The sequence below is a fragment of the Aspergillus saccharolyticus genome (genome assembly GCF_003184585.1).
Source record: "Aspergillus saccharolyticus JOP 1030-1 unplaced genomic scaffold BP01scaffold_34, whole genome shotgun sequence".
NCBI lineage: Eukaryota > Fungi > Ascomycota > Eurotiomycetes > Eurotiales > Aspergillaceae > Aspergillus > Aspergillus saccharolyticus.
The window spans coordinates 243719-258983 of record NW_020290644.1 but is presented as its reverse complement, the minus strand read 5'-3'; the positions used below and the strand labels follow the sequence as shown (position 1 = coordinate 258983).

Below are 15265 nucleotides of genomic sequence, written 5' to 3'. Positions count from 1 at the left end.
CACATCCCGGTTCTTCCCAGCTCTGCACGATCAGTGCACACGCCCTGGCTACCGGCCGTAAGGGAGGAATAAGCAATCGGCTCGACGGCACTTTTGGCCCCCATCGAGGCCCCTGGAGGGGAAGGCTGTGCAGCCACGAACTGGCATTCTAGACTAGCAGCGTAGCGTTCATGCATATCGCTATCACCAACTGCACTAGACTACCTATCATAATCATGTACTGTACATACAAATCAATTACTGGGACCACCAGCCGACCTGCACCAACGGAGCCGCTTCCTCCCGCAAGGGCGCATACAACTCGTCAATCCGCCTCGCCAGCTTCGCCGAGAGAGGTCCCGCTTTGCGTGCAGTCAAGTACTCGTCCAGCTGCGTCACTGAGCTGGGCCCAATGGCCACCGCGTCCGTGCTCTGCAGTCCAGAGTGAAACAGGAGCCAGCGCAGCGCCGTCTGGGCCAGACGGGAGGTCGCAGAGTCCTTCTCCTCCTTCTTCTCCTCCTCCTTCTTCTCCTCCTCCTTCTTCTCCTCCTCCTCCTCTACCGCCGCCTGGAGCTGGCGCACCGCCTCATGAAAGGCGGGCTTGTCGTACCACATCCGGAACAAGAACCCGATCATGTTGCCATCGGCCGGCTCGAACCGCGTGCCCTGCAGCTGCGCCGCCGTCTGCGCGAAGGTGAGCTTGCCCGTCGCAAACCCGCCGGCCAGGGGCGAGTTGGCCACGAAACGGATCTGGTGTTGGCGCAGCAGCGGGAACAGCGTGGTCTCATAGTCACGGCAGAAGATGTTGTACTGGCCTTGGTAGATCCGCGGCAGGATGTACCCGTGCGCCTGCGCGACCTCGATCCATTCGCTCAGCTGCGCGGGCGAGTAGTTGCAGAGGCCCAGTTGCTCAAAGTAACCCGCCCGGTGGAAGTAATCGAAGTTGGCCGCCTGTTCGGCGATCGGGGTGGCTTGGTCCGGGGCATGCGCGTAGAGGGTCGTGACCTATGGGAACCGGGGGCAAACCAAATAGATATGAATCAGTGACCGGGTTTTCTGGTCGGAGGAACGAACGGGAAAAAGGGAGACAGAGGATGAGGAAGGGATGGATCTATCTATCTAGTATCTACCTTGGGGACGCCGAGGTTTTCCAAGCTTTTGCGGATCGACTCCTCCATGTTCTCTCGGCGCAAGGCTTCCGGTCGGAAGAGAATCTTGGTGTCAATGACGAACTCAGGTTGACGGATGCTGCCCAGGAGGCGTTCGGCGGCCCCAGAGTTGGTGACAGGATAAAGTAGAGCTGTGTCGTAGTGGCGGATTCCCGCCGCCTCCAGCCGATCGACCAGCGATCCCACAGTCTCTCGGGTCCAGGCGCCAGCGAACCCTTGGGTGCCCATGACATACTCGGGAGCAGACGACATCATGGGTGATCGATACTGGGTAACAGGGGAGAAGGGTGGATGCTACCAATACCAAGAAGGACAACGAGGGTAGACAAGGACCGGGTGAATGGGGGATGTTGGGGGATTTAAAGGGTCGAGTTGCGTGATGCGACGAGTGACCCTTGTATATTTCTACCCTACTAGTAGTCAGTAGACTCGGTCCCACCGCATTGTGTCTTTGTTGGTTCAAAGAAATTCGATCGATTGCACTAATTAATTACATGGCCGCAAACAACACTAAACCTAGCGGGGCCGGACTAGTCCCGGCGGCACTGGTTAATGAATGCCCTCACTTGGCTGACCAAAGGCCCCGTCCAACTGAGGTGGGGAGAGTGACCCGAGGGGGCGTGATAGACGGTGAAGGTGTTGCCCTTCTCTGCCTGCAAAGCAATCATCATCTCCTGGTAGGCGGGGGGCAAGGTCTGGTCGTTATCCAAGACCAAGTATGCGCAGGGGAGGGCGGAGTAGGCATCATTGGTCAACACCCCGGTGTTGACCGGAGATGCAGTCAGCGTCGCCGTCCATTTGGCCGCTTCGTCCGCGGGCAGGTCGTGGAACAGGTACTTGTGCGCTTCAACGATGGTTCCCAGCCCACGAACACCATGTTTCTGAGTCCCATGGGGGTCAATTAGGTTCATGGGAGGGGCACCGGATTCGGGGGAATATTCAATCACTTACGTGAAACTGCATAAATGGGGGGGTTACAACGGGCCCCTCCTTGGGTTGGAAGAAGGTGTGGACCGATTCGCCGACAGGCACGACAAAGGCACCAACGTAGAAGATGCCAATCACGCCTCCCGGCTGATCATTAGCCTGGCGAGCCTTAGACTGCAGCCGAGGAACAGCCGCCTGCGAGGCGATCGTGCCCCCGGACGAATGGGCGAGCAGAAGCACCTCCTTGCCTTCCTGCTCGATGAGCTTGGTCAACACCTCGTCCACCACCTGAACGTCGTCCAGATCCGTAGGATACCCCTCCGGAGGAGGTCCCAGATCGAAGTCAGGGTGGGTGACGTCTCCCACGTGCAGCTTGCTCAGGTCGCATGTTGGTCGCAGCGGACAATAGGCCTCGAACCCGCTGGACTGCAAGGCCTGCATGAGGGCTTCGTAGGGGGCGGGGGTGTGATAGGAACCCGTGCAGATCACCACGGCCAAGCGTGCGTTCTCATTGGCAGACATGATTTATTATGACAATAAAGATGATGAAAGGCAATCCACAGACAAGGCACTGGTTGGGCTTGGGGGCAAGAGAAGGCAGAACGAGAAAGCCTTTTGGTGGTGTAGAGCAGGAAGAGGAAACCAGAGAGATCCAGCTACTAGCCATGTCGGAGGGGGTTTTAAAACCATGGTCGATCGCAGGAACAACAAAGAACTGGACAGTAAGCCCTAACCTGTTTTTGTTCATTAGTGCATTTAGATCCTTTGGGAGTGAATCTTACATGCCACTAAAAATGCAAGGCATTCTTAGCCGCTTCAGCCGGTGAATCTCGGGTACTACAGAGTACATACAAACCAATTTCAGGCCCCATTCTTAGTCTCAGCCCCTCACTTAGTGTAGTTCGTCCGTCCCAAACCAATGAAAGTAATAACTACTCCATAACTTATCGAGAAGGGGTAAAATTGGCCCCCAATCACCATCTGACCTGATTTTTGGACGAGGTGGTGGTACTGCCTGTAATACTGTGTACTCCGTATAAGCTGCATCTTTAGGGTAAGCGCTAAGCTCTTCCACGCCTGCTCTGCAATTGCAGTGCATGCATGATACTGTACGCAGCGCTGCCAACCCCCAAAATGCTGCAACACAGCCTACACTGAGAGAACTAGCAACCAATCCTTGATCATGGTACATACTACTTGAAGGTGGTGGCCTTGCCGTTCTTCCTGCAGGACCATGGGTTTGTCCTCTTCTCTCTCTGTCATTGTCTTTGCTCTTTGTCTGAGGCACCAGTTGGCTTCCATACCTCCCCTCGCTGCCCAGAATGACACCCGAGGACGAAAGACGGGGCTCCAAGTTCATTGCGACGGCCGTAGTGCTATGGGCGCTGAGCGCCATCGCCGTCGCCTTGCGGGCGATTGCCATTCGTATTCGCAAGAGCACCTGGAAGAGTCATGACTACCTGACAGCGCTCACCTTGGTATGTGGCCTCTCAGCAGGCAGCATGAGGCACGAAGACTGACTCTTCTCCAGGCGATGTTGACTTTCTATTTGATCGACGTCTTCGTCGGTAAGACCCGAGGCTTACTCCCACGTTGCTTCCAACATCATCCTCGACTGACTGCCGCCCTCTAGGGATTGTGGACGGGGGATATGGGTGGAACATCACAACCGTGCCGATGGACAAACTGACGCTATCGCTGAAGGTCAGTCCACACAAGCGTTACAGTGAAAGACTTCATTCGACTAAGTCCGTACTCCGCAGGTATTCTTCGCGTCGGAATGGTTCTTCACCATCGCGGTGGCCAGCTTCCGACTGGCGATTCTATGCTTCTACCTGGAGCTGTTCCGGGGCACCTGGTTCCGCTGGAGCACGATCGTCATCATGGTGATCGTGGTGCTGTACTTGATCGCCTCGCTGCTGACCATCACGCTGCTCTGCCGTCCGATCCGCGCCAACTGGGATGTGACCGTTGCCAAAACGTGCGGCAACGTCACGCAGACTGAGTACGCCTCGGCCGGGTTCAACCTGGCGGTGGATCTGCTGATTGTGACCCTCCCCATGCCGATTATCTGGCAGCTGCAGATGCCCAAGGAGAAGAAAGTCGGAGTCACGGTGGCGTTTCTATTTGGGTTGGTGTGAGTGTGTGCCCTTCATCGTCGTTCTGTTTCTTTCGCTCGCATACATACATACGCATAAAGTCATGCGATCCAGTAGCTAACCCCCCCGACACAGAACCGCCGGCGTCAACATCGCGCGCATTATGCAAACCAAGCTCTGCGAGGCCACCAACGTGACCTATTGCGCCCTGGACGCCTCCATCCTGATCGCGGCGGAGATCTCGTGCGGGATTCTCGTCTCGTGCGCGCCGACGCTGGGGCCCCTCATCGCCCGGTTCCGCGGCGCCCCCAAGTACAGCCGCGGGGATGACCACCGAAAAGCCAGCGACCAGCGTGCGCTGCGCACGTTTGGCTCCTCGGGCCGCTCCTGGCCCCGGCGCAAATTGCAGCTCGACACCACGTTGCTCGGCTCGGTGGATGAGGATTTGGGGATGGCGAAAAACGGGGCCCACACCATCCAGCAGACGCAGATTGTTTCGCGGGAGGGTGAGCAGGAGGGTGGGATGCGCGGGGAGATTCGGGTGCAGAGTGAGCGGTGCATCTTGGAGAGTGCAGGTGGTGAGAGAGGGGTCGGTGGGGAGTACTAGTGTAGATTATTTTTATTAGTATATTTTTCTCGTTTTTTGACTCGGTGTGATGATAGTCCAAGAAGTCTGAGAGTAGGGAGTCCTCCGTCGAGCGAGGTGGATACAGTAGTTCTTAGAAGGTATTCCGCGGACATTTGTATTGTATGGATGTATATACAGTACTGTACTGTAAAACACAACACTACTCAATTGAACCAACCAAGTATACAGTAGTATATGCAGTGAGTGACTAGAGACTAAAAGCAAGACTGCACTAGACAATGAGTTCATTCAACCCATAGAAATATCCCCAAACAACTACTCCACCGGCCGAAACCCCCATGCGGCATGAATATCAAAGCGCACATAACACCCCGACGCAATATCTTTCTCCGCCTGCACCCCCAACGCCTCCACCTCCTCCAACGAGACCAATTCTCCGGAGCGAATCTCCCGTAATTCCCCCGCCCGCGCCTTCGCTGCTGCCCACCGTCGGATGACCGCCATTCCGTTCGCGGTCAGCGCCCGACGGGTGGCGGGCACCCGATCGGCACTGACCCTCTCGCCGTCCACCTGCTGTAGCCCCGCCGCCCGCATCGCGGTCTCCAACCGGTCCCAGCCGTGCGCGAAGTGGTCCCTCAGTCCGTGCTGGAACAGCTGGCCCAGGCGGCGGGCGGCCGCGACCGTGCACTCTGCCACCGAGCCCCCGCGCAGGTGCACCACGTTGCTGAAGTTGCACTCCTCCCACTGCATGGCGCCCCCGGGCTTGAGCAGCCGGGCCAGGTTCGAGACGACGGGGATCCAGTCCTCGGGCGCCAGCCCCGCGGCCACTTGGCGCACGTGCACGAGGTCGTAGCGTGCTTCCCACTCAGAAGGGATCGGGGCGCGGATGTCGTGCTGGTGGAGGGTGATGCGGGAGGGTGATGGTGATGGTTGTTCTTCTTGCGGCGTTGGGAATAGGGCCACTGAGAGGTCGCTGCCGTCGAGGAGGGCGTGGGCTAAGAGGGGGTCTGGCGGCGAGGCTGCGACTTGTCGGAGAAAGCGTGCCGTGCCGGTGGCGAGATCTGCGATCCTAAATGGGGTGGGAGGATTGGTTGAGGCGTTTTGGGCAGTCAGTGATTCGAGGACTTCCGGGTGGATCAGATAACCCAGATTTCTAGTTTAGTAGTTAGTAGTTGGTCCACAAGCTGCATCAGCCGAAGTACGCAAGCAGCCTTGTAGGATTCCGAGTTCGTGCCTGCAGTGGCTGCCTGCGGGAAGGAAGGCAGGATTGCTTACTCAGTCAGCAGATCGAATTGCTCGTCGAGCCTTGAAATTGTCGTTATCATGTATGATGTAAGTGAGATAGGAATATAAATTACTACGACTACGAAACGTAGTAGTAGAGACAGGATCGGCTTACCGCTGGGACTCCTCCACATCGCGCTGCAGGTTCTTCGCGTAGACGTCCGACATTTTGGCTAGCTTTTCCTGGAGAGGGGAGAAACACGAAAAGAAGGAAGTAGTATAGAGACGACACGAGAGATACCAGAAAAGATCTGCCCGGTCTCGCATAGGTAGTCTGCTCCTCATCCACCGAGACTCAGATCCGTCTTCTTATGCATTTCGATAGCCCCGAGGCGCCCTTGGCTGCAATTAGTTGCAGGCGCTATAATCTGACGTTGGCAGTCATACATATTGACTGTTGTTTGTTGGTTGGACCTCGGGTGATGGATTGTTACCCCCACTCCCACATACTAGTCAAGAGGCTGAGTAGGTAGGCTCAAGCTGTCAGCTCGGTTCGGCACTCGACTACGATAAAGAGAATACGTAACAGGATTTTGTCTAGCTCATGGTTTCATCTTGTCACAGACACTAGATTAGATATATCACATATGGGTACTCTTTTCCTCATACGGCAGGTCGTATTGGGGCTGATGCATGGTCATGAATCACCTACATATCTAATTACGGAGTACTCCGTACCTGGTACCTCAATTGACCATCCCTGCTAGTCTCTCTCTCTCTCTCTCTCTCTCTCTCTCTCTCTCTTCCCCTCACACCCCCAATCAACCCCTCGGGGTGAATTCCAACCAGCACGGCCCCGGCTGTGCGGTTAATTGATCCTTCATTTGCGCCTCGACCTCCTCCCCGTTAGGGCTACCGGCCGCAAAGCCAATGCGATACCGCGTCACGAGCGCCGCCACCACCAGCCGGATCTGCGTCAGCGCCAAATTCTTGCCCACGCAGCTTGTTTGGCCTGTAGTGGATGCGGTTGTTTAGCTGATTTGCTCAACCGGAGTGTGCCTTCCATCTCACAGCATAGGTAAACACTTACCCACTCCAAAGGGGGCGAATGCCCGCCGGTTGCGGACCAATTCGGGTTGGCTATACCAACGTTCGGGGATGAACTCTTCCGGTCGGGCGTATGCGGATTCCACTGGGGGTTAGTCTGTTAGATGGATTGATGCTGACAGAGACATGAATGGTAATGGTTACAAGGTTGGTAGGTAGAATTATGCACATACATCGTCCAATGGTATACCGAGGGGCACAGACTTTCGTCCCCCCTGGGATAAACGTGCCGTCAATCGTCAGGCCCGCGGGAGGCGTGACGCGCGATCCAAAGGTCAGCACGGCAGGGAGCAGCCGCAGGGTTTCGTTGATCGTCCCATTCAGGTGTGGCAGCTTGGAGAGCCCGACCGCATCGTCCAGGGCGTCCAGGCGGTGGACTTCCTCGTAGATGCGCTCCGTGTGCTCCGGGTACCGGGCCATGAAGTAGAAGAGGTGGGTGAGGGTTGGGGCGTTGGTGTCGCTGCCCGCCACCACCAGCGTCGCCGTGTCGCCGCTGAGCCAGAGCTTGCGGCGCTTGTCGCTGGTGGTGCTGTAGTCCTCGATGAAGAACGAGGCGATGTCTTTGTCTTTGACGGTTCTCTGTGAATGTGGTGGCGCGGTTCAGGGGTCAGTAGAAGCTCCTCTCACAGGCAGTATGTAGTAGTATATGATAAGGTCTCCAATTCACGCACCTCCATCCGTCGCTTCATGCATTGGTCGCAGAAGGCCAGCATCTGAAACCACCATTTCGCCCACCACAACCCCGGAATGAAGGCGAAGGCCAGGCGCGGGATCCAGATCGCCGGGCTGAAGGGGCCCAGCAGCGCCAGCGCGGAGCGAAACAGCAGAATGATGCGGTGCCATTCCTGCTTCTCCATCATGGCAAAGTTCTCGCTGAAGGCAAAGTCACCCATCGAGTCGAAGGCAAACCAATACATCACCTCGTTGATCAGAATGGGCTGGCCTTCTTTCTCGTGGATCAGGTCCACCAGCTGAGACACCTTGCGCACAATCCGTGGATGATATGCCCGAATCGCTGGTAGTGTCGGTTTTAGTTGTTGTCTCGTCCACGAGCAGAAAGGGGAGCAAGCTGGGGGGAGGGGGCCCTACCGGTACTGCTCAAGGCATGGGTCCAGATACCTCGTCGCACGTTGTGGAGCTCGCGGTCGCGAGTGAAGATAGACGAGACGCGGGGGTACAGGAGGTCGTACCAGTCCGAACGAGTGTTCTGATTGCCAGGACCATCCATCGCTTCGTGGGCCATCGGGTGGAAGACGGTAATCTCTGCGGGTCCTGCATTGCTTGCTGTGAGAGACAAGCCAACATAGACGAAGATTGAGCGCAGGGGAAAGGCGTGCCCTACCGGTTCGAACAAAAGTGCCGTACTTCTGGTACCAGTCGTGGAGCACATGGTGTCCGCGCGAGCTCCGGCATCGCCAGACATGCCAGAGCTTGCTGACCGCTGCTAAGCGAGGACCAGGGAAGTGTCGCAGTTGGTGGAAGAAGTAGCGATAGATACTGATGCTGCTGAACAGCGAGAGGAGATGAAGAGAAAGCAGGACCTCAGGGCGTGAGGAAGCGGGATGGCAGATCGCGGACTGCTGGCACATCTTTTGGTAGAGATGCAGCCCTCCCAGTATCCCTATATGTGTAAGAACCAGCGTCTTCACCTGAAGATGCCACTCGTTATGAATGAAGATAAGATGGTGGGCCAGAACCCCACCAAGAAGGGCAACAAACTCTGCAGGGAGTGTATACATCGCGCAAAGATGGGTGAGTGATTTGAATGATAAGTAGTAGCTCAAACCACCGCGGAAAGCGAGGGGAGGCACCCATATATGCACCCGAAGAATTCTCGCTCCACGCCCTATGCACCACACTACTTGGCTAACCACTTTGCATGCTGCTTACAATGTCTCACGGTCATGCCTCTCTGCTTTCTGCCTTGGCTAGTGGGGGCTAGTTGGTATGCTCTCTCTAATCATAATCCCCAATGACCTCCATCCCAGTCCTAGCAGGGAAGTCAGTCAGCTCGATCGTGGCTATATATACCACCGTACAAATCCCAACACCAGCAATGTCGCTGCATCATCTCGTCGGAATCATATCTCCAAGACTGGAACAAAATGGCCAACCATCTGATCTTCACGCAGGGACTCAGAGTCAAGATCACGCCTGGTCAGGAAGCTAGGGCTCCTCGAGGCCTCCAGAGCTTGACGATCCCACAGGATTCTCCCGCCCTCCTTCAATTTTTCAGCCTCTTCCAACCCATATTTCGTGCTTTGCTTTTTTGTGGCTATCACGCCTATACCATCTATCTGTTTATCTACAGCGACTTCAAAACGATTGTGGTCCCCAGCACGATTTTTGGGCTGTTCAACTCCCTCGCGACGACAGCATATACTCTGGAGGATACGACCCCCATCACATTTGTCTTGCTCTTCCAGCGGCTGTGCTCGATTCTGCTCTGGGTGTTGCTGGTCTTTATCCCCTTTTCAATCAACAACCAACGGACCCCTTCCGCCATTGCGGAGGACACTGTCAATAAGCCATGGAGACCCATGCCTCAGAAACGCATTTCGCCTCCCCAAGCGCGGCTTTTGATGTGCTTCTTCGCCCTGCTGGTCCAGTTGCACGGCCTTTTTTACCACCGCGTCGGGCATCGGCAGTCCACCTTCCTCCTGGCCCTCGACATCTGGTACAATACCCTGGGCGGGGCGGACAAGAGCCCTGTGGTCCGCAACGCCATCAACGCCGGAGGGTACGTGTGCTTCCTGTCCGGCGCCCTGGAAGTTGCCCTGGGACAGCAACTTCCCTTGCTCGTCCATAACCCCCTGCGCCGCACGGCGCTCGAATCCCCACTAGATCAATGGCTGCTTATGATCGCGGGAGTCGTGTTCAGCACCGTGCACCTGCAAGACCTGTACGACCAGCAAGGCGACCAAGTCCGCGGCCGCCGTACCCTGCCGCTAGTGATTGGCGACGCGCCTGCGCGGTGGACAGTCGCCCTCGCAATGCTGTGCTGGGGGATTGCCTGTCCGGCCTATTGGAGGTTGCGCAGTGAGCTGTTCGCTCCCAGCCTGGGTCTGGCGTATCTGGTCGCCTGGCGAGTCCTGACGGTGCGCACCGAGGCAGACGACCGCACCACATTTCTGCTTTGGAATTGCTGGGTGTCGACAATATACATCATGCCACTGATGGCGCAGTGGAGCCGTTGAGATTCTTGCAGCCGTTGGTACAGACTTTACTGGGCAAACGGAGACTCCGTGGTTTAGTTGGGAGTGGAGAATAACCGGAGGTGTGTTAAACTGTAGATACGGTACACCTAAACTAGGACTAAGTGATTCGAATACATTCAAGGCAGAAATCAGATAATTGCTCGTTCTCTTCTTGGTTAATGTTGCGATGCATGCATGCATGCATGCAGACCTATCTGTCAACGGCCCTCACGCTAACTTATACCAACTACCTAGTAAGTATACCGTGTAAGCCTCAGCCTCCGGATCCACAACTGGATAGTCCAGCCCTCATTTCCCCCTCCGCCAATCTTTAAATGCGCCCTGCAAGTCAGCCATCGTTCTCGAGCTCTTTTTGGGGGCCGTGAGCAACGTCACCGTAAGAGCCGGAATAGAGCCCCACTGCCCGTGTCCAATATCTCCCGAACTGATAAAACCCAATCCCGGGCGTTCCCCTCTCTATCTTACTTCGGTAGCCCCTCTCCTCTTTACCTTGTACTTTGATCTTCTATGGGTTTCTTTGGCCTGCACAGAAACCATGCTCTTCACCGAGATAATTATTGAAGCCGCCCCGTCGGCTGTCCGCAAGGCTGTGAGTTCCCCCCCCGTTTCACTGCACAGCGCATGCCTCCCTCGATTAGGCAGTCCCCTTCGTTTTGCTCCAATTAGCTTATTTCGACCAAAACACAAATCCAAATCAAAAGTTCCTCGATTTTGCAGCCCTGCCCACGTATCACACCAGCTTCTTTCAGGCCATCACCCTCCCCGATGGGGGGAATCTCTCCGCGCAGCCCGGCGACCATCTCACCTGCACCATCGACCACATCCCCTACCCCGCCATCGTGGAGGTGAACGAGCCCTCCGAGTTCACTTGGCGGGGGTATTTCGGCTGGAATTGGATCTTTAACGGCTTGCACAGTTTTCGGTTTGAGCCGCTGGCGGCGGCGGCTTCCGAGGAGGGGGCGCAGGAGCGAGGTCAGAGAACGCGGCTGGTGCATTGTGAGCAGTTGGGGGGTCTTCTGGCGGGGGCGCTGGCGCTCGTGGGGAGACAGAGGATGTTGGCGGGATTTCAACGATTCAATGAGGACTTGAAGCGATATGTGGAGCAGCAGCAGTAGCAGCTTAGCAAAGAAAGAGGGGGTGCGCATGAAGATGTATAGTGTAGAGAGACAAATATGATTTGATTGACAGGGGCGGGCTTAGTCGACCCCTTGGCATGTATGCATTAGTGTACTGTATCCTGGTAATGCTGTATTGAACTTTACAGCCCCCCGATGTGCAGCATACATACATACCTATCCAGTGTCAGGGCCAACTCAACTACTAGGTAGGTACCTAACTACTATAGCACGGTATCGAGTATAGGTATGTACTTTTGTTTCGAAGTCACTTCTAGCAGGCTAATTCTATCCCATCCTCTTGGGCCTAAGCCCACGGCCACTTTCTACAGACTACATAGTATGTACATCCTCCAAGCCAGCACAACGGTGGAGAGACCTCACCCCCACCACTACAACAGACATCACACCCTAACTTAATCATTCCCTCTTTCCCTTCCACAATCTCCAGACATACAGTACCCTCCCTCCAAAATGGCTATCCGCCTCCTCGTCTTCGTCCACCGCCACCCCTCCCTCACCCCAACTGCCTTCCGGGACTGCTACGAGACCCATGTCGCCCTCCTCCAACGGTTAACCACCACGACATTTCCTCTCTCCCATCGCCGCAGCTACCTAGCGCGCAATCTCGTGGATGCCGGCTCCGACACCCTCCCCCTCCATCAGCCGGTCGACATCACCTACGACGCCATAGCGGAGTTGACCTTCGCCGACCATGCCGCCCTGGCAGCCTTCCAGGCTCGCATCACCGCCCCAGACGTGGCGGCGCAGATCGCCGCCGACGAGGAGACCTTCCTAGACCGCGCGAAGCTCCGGGTGGTGTGGCTGGGGGATGTGGTTGAGAGTATGGGTGTTGCTGCTCAGTACCGAGTAGAGTAGGTTCGGTTGATGGCCCAACAGCAAGATGGAATGTCGGGGTAAAGGGATTCTACGTATCGCTACTACAGTAATTAGAATATCTGGTCGCTCGCTCTATGTCTCCTCAAGGTCTTCCTATCTCCTGCCCAGTTGTAGTATAAGTCTTATATAAGATAGAAAGTATGAACTGGTTATCTGAATCCGTTTAGCTTTCTTTGAAAGATCTAGATCCAGAGCAGATCAGGGGCTGATTATCAAGCAAAGTATAGTTATAACTTATATAAACTCGGAGAAATGATTAGTATATATCTACATGTCGACACCGGGACACAGACATCCACCACAACACCTTCAGTCTCGGTTACTTTCCCGCCCTATGCAACAATTAATATGTCTTTCAGTGCTGTCCCATGATGTTGGAGAGTGCCAGAAAGCAACCTGAGCGCTGTACGCCATGCCTCAAGCATTGAACGAAGGGTAAACAGCGATAAACAACTCTCCGGAAGCGGATAGCCGACAATCTCCCACAATGCGACCGACTGGTATTGTTGCTAAGCGTGGAATTTGTAGCCCATATGGTCATCAAATCGGCGTTCCTTATCAAGTATTGGACACTTTGACCGAGTGGTTAAGGTGCTGGCCTGCTAAGCCAGTGGGTTCGCCCGCGTGAGTTCGAATCTCACAGGTGTCGATTCTTTTTTGGCCCGTTCTTTTCTTCGACGAGAACGTCACCATTTGGTGGGGATGAACATGGTCTAAACTTGTTCGTTCACTATCCATACTGACTTTGATGAAATTGCCCGTACTCTTATGATTGATCAGGGCCTGGCATCATCTTTGCTGCCCGCATCCATTGATCTTCAGATACCGTACACTTCGACTCGCATACATAACCACCCACGCGATGCGACACATACAACGCCCCACAGGAATGCTATTTCCCAGCGTTTTTATCCCATAGATAACGACGACAGCTTGCAGGACAAACCGCTGGCATGGACTCATCGCAATGACTGACCATACAACACGTCCAGTATCCCAACGCGGCGTCGTGATGCCACATGGAGGTCGTTTGTAAAAGCGGTAAGCTACAACCAATGAAGGGGAAAATTATACTCGCCTCCTATCGCATTCTCAAATACCCTGGTTCGTAATGATGGGGCCCGGCTGTAGCTGTAGCTGAAGCAAGTGCAATGAGCAAAAAAGACGCGTTTTATATCTGAGGTAAGGACTACGATTCAGCTCCCCCCCCCCCCCCTCCCCGACAGAGAAATCCAGGCTTAGGCGGTGCATTATTGCCATCAATAGATCATCACTCATCAGCTCAGACGTACAAGCACCCCCGGATCCTCTCATTGCGGGACAGCCTCGTAAAGCGCAGCAGTGGTAGTCAAATGCAATCCCTCCTGCTGCGGCTTCCACACCTTCACCACGCGGAACCCTCCTTTCTCCAGCAGCGCAACCCACTGCTCCTCCGTGCGCTCCAAGGCCGAGAAGGTCTGCATCATATGCAAGTCCAACGCGGCCGCGATCGGCGACAGCTCGCCCCCGGCAGCCGGCGTGTGCTCGTTGATCAGCAGCACGGAGTCCTCAGCCATCGCCTCGCGGATGCGCGTCAGCACCTCCAACGCCTGCTTATCGGGCCAGTCGTGCAGGACGGTCCGCAGATAATACGCCTTGGCGTTCCTGACCGGCTGCGCGTCGAACATGCTGTGGCTCTGCGCGGCGATGCCCGCGAGCGGGCTCGGGATGTCGTTGATGACCTGGGGCAGGTCCTGCAGGACCAGCTGGCCCGGGAGCTGCGGGAAGCGCTGCTTAAAGGCGCTGATGTCGTGGCCGATGCCGCCGCCGATGTCGATGAGCAGCGTCCGGTCCGGCGAGGCGACCTGCAGCTTTTCTTCGACCGGGTAGAAGTTGAACCATTCGATCCCGTCGGCGGTGCGCGTCATCGACATGGTGGAGTTGAACGCTTCTTGGTCGTCGGGATGCTCGGTGAGCCAGTCGAAGTGGTGCTGCCTGGTGCATTGCGCGAATTGGAAGGGGGCGTCGCAAGCGTCGGCGGGGTTGCGGTAGTCTTTCGCTTCGAAGTACTCGTAGAGGTGGGCGGCTGTGCGCATGTGCAGATAGCTAAGGCAAATGGTGGTTAACGTCGTCTGCAGGGGTGGTGGTGGCATGAGAAGACAGGACTGGAAATGGTTCGTACAAGTGCTTGATGAGATTCGCGGTGGGCAGACCAGAGGAGAGTTGCGAGGCGAGAGGCCCGGGTTGGTAGCTCTCTTGGCTGGGTCGCGTGAAGATCTTCTGAGCGCAGAGGTAGCGCATGACGCGGACTGCCGGGTGGAATGAGATTGATCCTCCTGCATGCTTCGCGGGGAGGTTAGGACTTACACAGAAGCTCCTTGTCGCCTTTGGTTCGGCTGTTCAGCTCATCCAGCGTCAGTTGCTTGGTGCCCTCAGCGACAGCGAAGGCGTCGAAGATACCCATGCCTTGGGCGACTCGTATCACTGAGAGCGCCCAGAACTAGAAGTAGGTTGGCAATTAGCACTGGTTTCTGGGCTCACGAGAGAAGTGGGATTACCGAGAAACAGTGATTGAGAAGGGTCACCGGTGGAGGCTCCAGCGCAGCGCGCAACTTGTCCAAAGCTCCAAGAAGCTGCATGCGAGCAGCATTGTCAATGGATTCGGGGGAGGGTAACTTGGACAGTGCAGTGGTGACTGCGGATGTCACTTCGGTCAAAGTATTAGACATTTCGAGGGTGAAGTGAGCAGGGGAGAGTAGAAGCGAATTGATGATGGGCTGTATGGAGACAGAAAGACAATGTGTGCCTATTTATAAGGTTGAATCAACGCTCTGGCATTGTATGTACCTTCTCGCTTGTATGACCGGCCAGGTATGAGGGTATACGGAGTAGCCGACAGCTGAAAATGATCGGATTGTCTGGATTGGCTACTTCGTCCTGTACAAGTGGGGCGTAATAT

At 55.6% G+C, this 15265-nt stretch overlaps 9 protein-coding genes and 1 non-coding gene across 10 annotated transcripts; 5 read left to right on the top strand and 5 right to left on the bottom strand.

Moving 5' to 3' along the window:
• Window positions 1-182: 182 nt before the first annotated feature.
• Window positions 183-1379, bottom strand: BP01DRAFT_359426 (Aldo/keto reductase; the record flags this gene model as incomplete). Its single annotated transcript, XM_025575680.1, has 2 exons — window positions 183-984; window positions 1110-1379. 2 exons carry the CDS (start codon window positions 1374-1376, stop codon window positions 238-240), a joined length of 1014 nt encoding a protein of 337 aa, XP_025428539.1. The 3' UTR covers window positions 183-237.
• Window positions 1380-1605: 226 nt separating this feature from the next.
• Window positions 1606-2708, bottom strand: BP01DRAFT_425574 (alpha/beta hydrolase). The gene is made up of 2 exons (XM_025579751.1): window positions 2100-2708; window positions 1606-2029 (listed from the first exon to the last, which is right to left on the bottom strand). Exons 1-2 carry the CDS (start codon window positions 2595-2597, stop codon window positions 1679-1681), a joined length of 849 nt encoding a protein of 282 aa, XP_025428538.1. The 5' UTR covers window positions 2598-2708; the 3' UTR covers window positions 1606-1678.
• A 605-nt stretch (window positions 2709-3313) lies between these two features.
• Window positions 3314-4781, top strand: BP01DRAFT_425573 (uncharacterized protein; the record flags this gene model as incomplete). Its single annotated transcript, XM_025579750.1, has 5 exons — window positions 3314-3553; window positions 3607-3643; window positions 3709-3779; window positions 3839-4212; window positions 4310-4781. The coding sequence occupies exons 1-5, from the start codon at window positions 3398-3400 to the stop codon at window positions 4779-4781; spliced, it is 1110 nt and encodes a 369-aa protein (XP_025428537.1). The 5' UTR covers window positions 3314-3397.
• Window positions 4782-5051: 270 nt separating this feature from the next.
• BP01DRAFT_359423 (class I SAM-dependent methyltransferase) lies at window positions 5052-6306 on the bottom strand. The gene is made up of 3 exons (XM_025575679.1): window positions 6163-6306; window positions 6039-6068; window positions 5052-5916 (listed from the first exon to the last, which is right to left on the bottom strand). The coding sequence occupies exons 1-3, from the start codon at window positions 6213-6215 to the stop codon at window positions 5079-5081; spliced, it is 921 nt and encodes a 306-aa protein (XP_025428536.1). The 5' UTR covers window positions 6216-6306; the 3' UTR covers window positions 5052-5078.
• Window positions 6307-6808: 502 nt separating this feature from the next.
• BP01DRAFT_303209 (cytochrome P450) lies at window positions 6809-8484 on the bottom strand (the record flags this gene model as incomplete). The annotated part of the gene is made up of 6 exons (XM_025572108.1): window positions 6809-6999; window positions 7072-7179; window positions 7268-7673; window positions 7766-7880; window positions 7917-8109; window positions 8184-8484. The coding sequence occupies 6 exons, from the start codon at window positions 8482-8484 to the stop codon at window positions 6809-6811; spliced, it is 1314 nt and encodes a 437-aa protein (XP_025428535.1).
• A 514-nt stretch (window positions 8485-8998) lies between these two features.
• BP01DRAFT_376211 (UbiA family prenyltransferase) lies at window positions 8999-10291 on the top strand (the record flags this gene model as incomplete). The annotated part of the gene is made up of 2 exons (XM_025576937.1): window positions 8999-9039; window positions 9406-10291. The coding sequence occupies 2 exons, from the start codon at window positions 8999-9001 to the stop codon at window positions 10289-10291; spliced, it is 927 nt and encodes a 308-aa protein (XP_025428534.1).
• Window positions 10292-10847: 556 nt separating this feature from the next.
• Window positions 10848-11427, top strand: BP01DRAFT_385434 (SRPBCC domain-containing protein; the record flags this gene model as incomplete). Its single annotated transcript, XM_025577596.1, has 2 exons — window positions 10848-10901; window positions 10951-11427. 2 exons carry the CDS (start codon window positions 10848-10850, stop codon window positions 11425-11427), a joined length of 531 nt encoding a protein of 176 aa, XP_025428533.1.
• A 474-nt stretch (window positions 11428-11901) lies between these two features.
• On the top strand, window positions 11902-12306 carry BP01DRAFT_385433 (EthD domain-containing protein; the record flags this gene model as incomplete). The annotated part of the gene is made up of 1 exon (XM_025577595.1): window positions 11902-12306. One exon carries the CDS (start codon window positions 11902-11904, stop codon window positions 12304-12306), a length of 405 nt encoding a protein of 134 aa, XP_025428532.1.
• Window positions 12307-12895: 589 nt separating this feature from the next.
• BP01DRAFT_t251 lies at window positions 12896-12976 on the top strand. The gene has a single exon. It is a non-coding gene; the product is annotated as a tRNA-Ser (tRNA).
• Window positions 12977-13582: 606 nt separating this feature from the next.
• On the bottom strand, window positions 13583-15062 carry BP01DRAFT_394211 (putative O-methyltransferase). Its single transcript, XM_025578307.1, has 4 exons — window positions 14865-15062; window positions 14674-14806; window positions 14489-14615; window positions 13583-14412 (listed from the first exon to the last, which is right to left on the bottom strand). The coding sequence occupies exons 1-4, from the start codon at window positions 15033-15035 to the stop codon at window positions 13638-13640; spliced, it is 1206 nt and encodes a 401-aa protein (XP_025428531.1). The 5' UTR covers window positions 15036-15062; the 3' UTR covers window positions 13583-13637.
• Window positions 15063-15265: the final 203 nt, after the last annotated feature.

Bases quoted from the DNA above. Each gene is read 5' to 3' on its own strand.
- BP01DRAFT_394211 (XM_025578307.1), bottom strand. From the start codon at position 15,035: ATGTCTAATACTTTGACCGAAGTGACATCCGCAGTCACCACTGCACTG. The intron at 14,807-14,864 runs GTAATCCCACTT...ACCTACTTCTAG, and splicing joins TTCTCAATCACTGTTTCTCG to TTCTGGGCGCTCTCAGTGAT. The intron at 14,413-14,488 runs GTACGAACCATT...CATTTGCCTTAG, and splicing joins GCGAATCTCATCAAGCACTT to CTATCTGCACATGCGCACAG.
- BP01DRAFT_359423 (XM_025575679.1), bottom strand. From the start codon at position 6,215: ATGTCGGACGTCTACGCGAAGAACCTGCAGCGCGATGTGGAGGAGTCC. The intron at 6,069-6,162 runs GTAAGCCGATCC...GACAATTTCAAG, and splicing joins GATGTGGAGGAGTCCCAGCG to GCTCGACGAGCAATTCGATC. The intron at 5,917-6,038 runs GTAAGCAATCCT...CTACTAAACTAG, and splicing joins CAATTCGATCTGCTGACTGA to AAATCTGGGTTATCTGATCC.
- BP01DRAFT_425574 (XM_025579751.1), bottom strand. From the start codon at position 2,597: ATGTCTGCCAATGAGAACGCACGCTTGGCCGTGGTGATCTGCACGGGT. The intron at 2,030-2,099 runs GTAAGTGATTGA...CATGGGACTCAG, and splicing joins CCCCATTTATGCAGTTTCAC to AAACATGGTGTTCGTGGGCT.